This window comes from Mus caroli, chromosome 6 (genome assembly GCF_900094665.2).
Source record: "Mus caroli chromosome 6, CAROLI_EIJ_v1.1, whole genome shotgun sequence".
In the NCBI taxonomy this organism is placed as follows: Eukaryota; Metazoa; Chordata; class Mammalia; order Rodentia; family Muridae; genus Mus; species Mus caroli.
The window spans coordinates 81,125,592-81,130,156 of NC_034575.1; the positions used below are offsets into that span (position 1 = coordinate 81,125,592).

General features: G+C 39.3%; 1 protein-coding gene across 3 annotated transcripts in view; it reads right to left on the bottom strand.

Annotated features, from left to right (window-relative positions):
* Exoc6b (exocyst complex component 6B) overlaps positions 1-4,565 on the bottom strand; it is a 424,430-nt gene that overhangs the window by 338,477 nt on the left and 81,388 nt on the right. For all 3 annotated transcript variants that reach the window (XM_021164559.1, XM_029478862.1, XM_029478861.1), the window contains one exon: positions 3,315-3,519. In XM_021164559.1, coding sequence (XP_021020218.1) covers positions 3,315-3,519 — 205 coding nt within the window. The remainder of the gene's footprint in view (positions 1-3,314; positions 3,520-4,565) is intronic.

Genomic DNA, 4,565 nt, shown 5'->3' on the forward strand with positions numbered 1-4,565 from the left:
AAAAAAAAAACAAGCAAATGAGCAAATATATGCCCAAAGAAATATGAGATAAATTCTCCAAAATTATCACTGAGTTCATTTTTGCCCAAGTAGAAATGGGGTCTACCCTAAAGTATGATTAATATACCTAATGAGACTCCATTGGAGAAAAGTAAGGTTTCCTTCACAAGTAAGTAGCAATTGAAAAAGTACACAACAGAATTGATACACATATGAATGCACAAGGATTATAGCAGCATGCACAGGTCTGCGAGATGCTGTTTCCTTTGAGTTATCCAACNCATCTTGCTCTTACAATCTTTCTGTTTCCTCTTCTGCATAGATCTGTGAGAGGAGAGGTTTAAGGAAATATCTCATTTAGGACTATGGGTTCCAAAATCTCTCACTCAGCATATAGTCCAGTTGTGGGTCTCTGTGTTAGTTCCTTTCTAATTCAAGATGCTTCTCTAACATAGCTAAACAAAGTAGAATATCATTAGATGTTATTTTTTTGCTGTATTTCTTTAGCAGAGTAATAGTATTTGGTTTTCCTCCTAGGTCCATGACCCATCTAGTCTCAGGTTCTTAGCAGTATCAAGTCTTTGTTCCATCTCAGGGAGTGGATCTTACATCAAATCGGAGGGTGGTTGTTTACACCCACATTTGTATCACTANTGCACCAGGGTATCTTGCAGAAAGGCCATTGTTGTAGGTAGTAGGGTTTACAGCNAGTTGGTTAATTACCTTTTTCCTCTAGTAGCATGCAACATGCCTTTTAGTATATGAACACTCGTCAGTATAGGTAAGGCCTCTAAGCACAAGCTTGTCTTCTCCATGCTCAATGAGATACCTAAGTGCTGTCTTCAGTAATAGGGCCTTACCACCAGTTTGTGGGAAACAACCAACAGTCTGGGCAAGAACCTAAGGTGGTTAGGGTTTCCATGGAGCCCCTTTAGCCAATGACTCAACTAGATGTAACCCAATCCTGGAAGTGGAGATTTCAGTTGGAGGCATAAAATGTTCAGTTCAGGCATTGTCTCCCCAGTATTTGGTGACTCTATGGAGATTCCTTTCATGTGTGCACATTTTTTTTCTTTTTTTAATAATACAACAAAATAAAACAAAAAACACATTGCAATTGAACAAAACAAATAGAAAGAAAAGAGCCCAAGAGAAGTCATCAGAAGCAGAGAAGCGCTCATTCACATACTCAGGAATCCATAAAAACACTCAATAGAAGCAGAGCATAGCTGCTTTTCTTAACATCAGTTATACAACCATATAATTTGACAAAAACGAGACAGAATTGTAAAAGTAAATCCTTCTCTCAGTGAAAGGGCCTCACAACTGAAATCAACCTAGCAAAAAATGTTTACTCACAAACTTCATTCAGGCCTACAAAGCCTAAGGCAAGCTAATCAAAATCAAAATAAGAAATACAGAAATGCCCCCCCCACACACACACACACACACAAATAGATTCCATAACAAGAGTTCCAGAAATAGGTTTCAAAATAAAACTAGTAGAAAATTAGCAGAGAAGTACTGTGGGCATTTTNAAATCATTTCACGTTACACGTGACTACAAAGTACAGATACATTACTTTAGCCCAGAAAATAGGCAACGAGAGCATCAGGAGAAATGGGCAGGATACAAGGCAAAGGACTGACTAGCACATGTGGGGGAGGGGAATAAGCTAGACAAAGGTCAGAATACAGAGAATGACAGTTGGGNGGGGCGGAAATGAGAACACAGGATAATAACACATATAAAAAGATACCTTTAAGAAACCAATTATTTGTATTTTAACAAAAACAAACAAACAAACAAAAACAAAAAACATACAGAGCTGATCATGGTGGCATACACCTTTCATCCAAGCACTTGGAAGGCTTGCATCTCTGAGTTTGAGACCAGACTGGTCTATATACCATGTGTCAGGACTGTATTAGTGAGGGCTTTGTCTCAAAACACGAAGCAAACAACAANCCTACGCATACATGCACGCATGCATGGGCAGGATAGCAATTCACGCACTAAGGCCATTTCCAATATGAAAACCTTTAATAGTTAAAGTACTATAGCTAACAGTTTATAAAGACTGAGTGCCATGGTTAACATATCTATTCCAACTTTATCTGAATTCTGTTACATGGTCTGACCTTCACAAGTTGCTTGCATTTGAGCAAGTCTCTTCCCTTCCCTGGGCATACATTTCTTCAGATACTTATGGAATAAGACCAGCTAATTCCAAATTAAATGAAGTGACAATATTCATAACATAACTCTCTTTTAACTAAGGCAAGTAAATGTGTGTAGCAGAGACTGGAGAAAGCAACCTTTACAAAGTCAGCTTCCAGGTTCAGCACTAAGAGCTGGCAACACAGGCCTGCAGCCACAGCACACGAGAGCTGAGACAGAGAGTGTAGCCTACACTTCTCACGTTTTAAAGTATAACACTAATTAAATTTAAAAGGGGATTTTTAAAACTGTCTTATATAAAATAATTGGCAGATCTCTTCTGCAGTATCAAATAGATGACNGAACTACGTCTATCAGTACTCGCCNGGCCCTAAAGTAAGGTTTCCAGATGTGNTCTGCCGTCTCTTGTTCCTCACACTATAATACAAATCTACTTGAAAACACTTGTTGACAAAACCGTAAAACATTTTCCATAAATAATTCAGAGCTAAGNTGTAGGCTACATCGTCAAATATGCTAGAGCATCTTTATAGCATCAATGTGACTTAAATTTCAGGAGAAGTGTTACTGAAAATCATTACTGTTCTTCATTGGCAATGACAAAAGGCAAGCCTCATGGCACTACAGACTTAGAGATGAAAATATTTAAAGAAAGTAAATATTCATAACACATTTGATGAACTTAGGGGCTGTAAGTATATCCCTTTCTGCAATCATAACCAACAGTCCACAACAGACCTTTCTGTCACTACCTTCCATCGATATCAGAAATATTTATGCATGACAAGCCACCTCCCTAACACTAACCGACCAAAGGTACATGCAACACAATTCATGTTGTTTACTAAAAGGNAAGTATTAAAAGACTTAGGACTTTAAATACTATACAAAGTCAAGCTGAATTCTCTCCAATCTCTGATATAAACCATCATCATCAGTCACTGTTCACTCAACAGTCAGAGAGTGAACACCACAACTCAGCACTCAGCACTCAGTTAATAACATTTTCATTTATGACGGACCTTCCTAAAATGAGTTAAGAAGTAAGTAACACACTTGCCAAGGAGAAATCTGCATATAACCAAATATTAGCAGAGCCAATAAGCCAACCTATCACAAACCAAGGACCTACTTGCTTCATGGCAGTCTCTCCAATTTTGTCTGAATGCTTGCGGATGCTCTCCAGAAAGTCTTTGAGATCAGACATAGAAACGTCTTTTATCTCCTCCCGAAGCTTGGGGATGTTGTCCACCATCACCTTACAGAATCGATAGTGGCTCACTTGAGGCAGGTAGGTGTGCTCCAGATGTTCCAGGGTCCTCAGTGCAGGGTAATGCCTACAAAAGAGATCAGCCACGTCAGTCTCTCTTAGAGGAACAAATACATTACTCAAGGAAAAAAATCTAACCTCAATTAGCTTTTGTTGTACATTAAGACAAATCCAGTGTAGTGTTTTAATAGTTTTCTTAAATATTAAAAATTAATATATGCTTTAAAGACTAATAAAATAAAAATAAAAACATCCAAAAAACAAGTAATCATGGACACCAATGAAATTTTTCACATATAATTTTTAAAATAATCTCAATGTCTAGGAGAAACAATAAGAACTAGCTAGTACCCCCAGAGCTCCCAGGGACTACACCACCAACCAAAGAGTACACATGGTGGGACTCATGGCTCCAGCTGCATATGTAGCAGAGGATGGCCTAGTCAGTCATCAATGGGAGAAAAGGCCCTTGGTCCTGTGAAGGCTCTATGCCTCAGTGTAGAGGAATGCCAGGGCCAGGAAGAGGGAGTGGGTGGGTTGGTGAGCAAAGGGAAGGGATAGGGAGTTTTCACAGTAGAAACCAGGAGAGATAACATTTGAAATGTAATTAAAGAAAATATCGGATAAAGTCAAAAAATAAAATAAAATAAAAATAAAAATTCTTTTAAAATATCTCAATGTCAAAAGACCATTCTACAAACTGAAATACTCCATAAAGACTTCCTTTTTATTATTGGATATTTTCTTTATTTACATTTCAAATGTTTTCCCCTTTCCAGGTCTCCCCTTTGGAAACCTCCTATCCCATCACTCCCCCTCCCCCTGCTTCTATAAGGGTACTCACCCACCAACCCAAACACTCCTGTCTTCCCTCCCTGGCATTCCCCTACACTGGGGCAACAAACACCCTCAGGCCCGAGGGCCGCTCCTCCCACTCATGTCCAACAAGGAAATCCTCTGCCATGTATGCAGAACTATCAGTCCCTCCATGTGTACCCTTGATTGGTGGTCCAGTACCCAGGAGCTCCCGGGGATCTGGTTTGTTGACACTGCTTCCGCCATGGGGCTGCAAACACCCTCAGTTCCTTCAGTCTCTCTCCAAATCCTCCACCA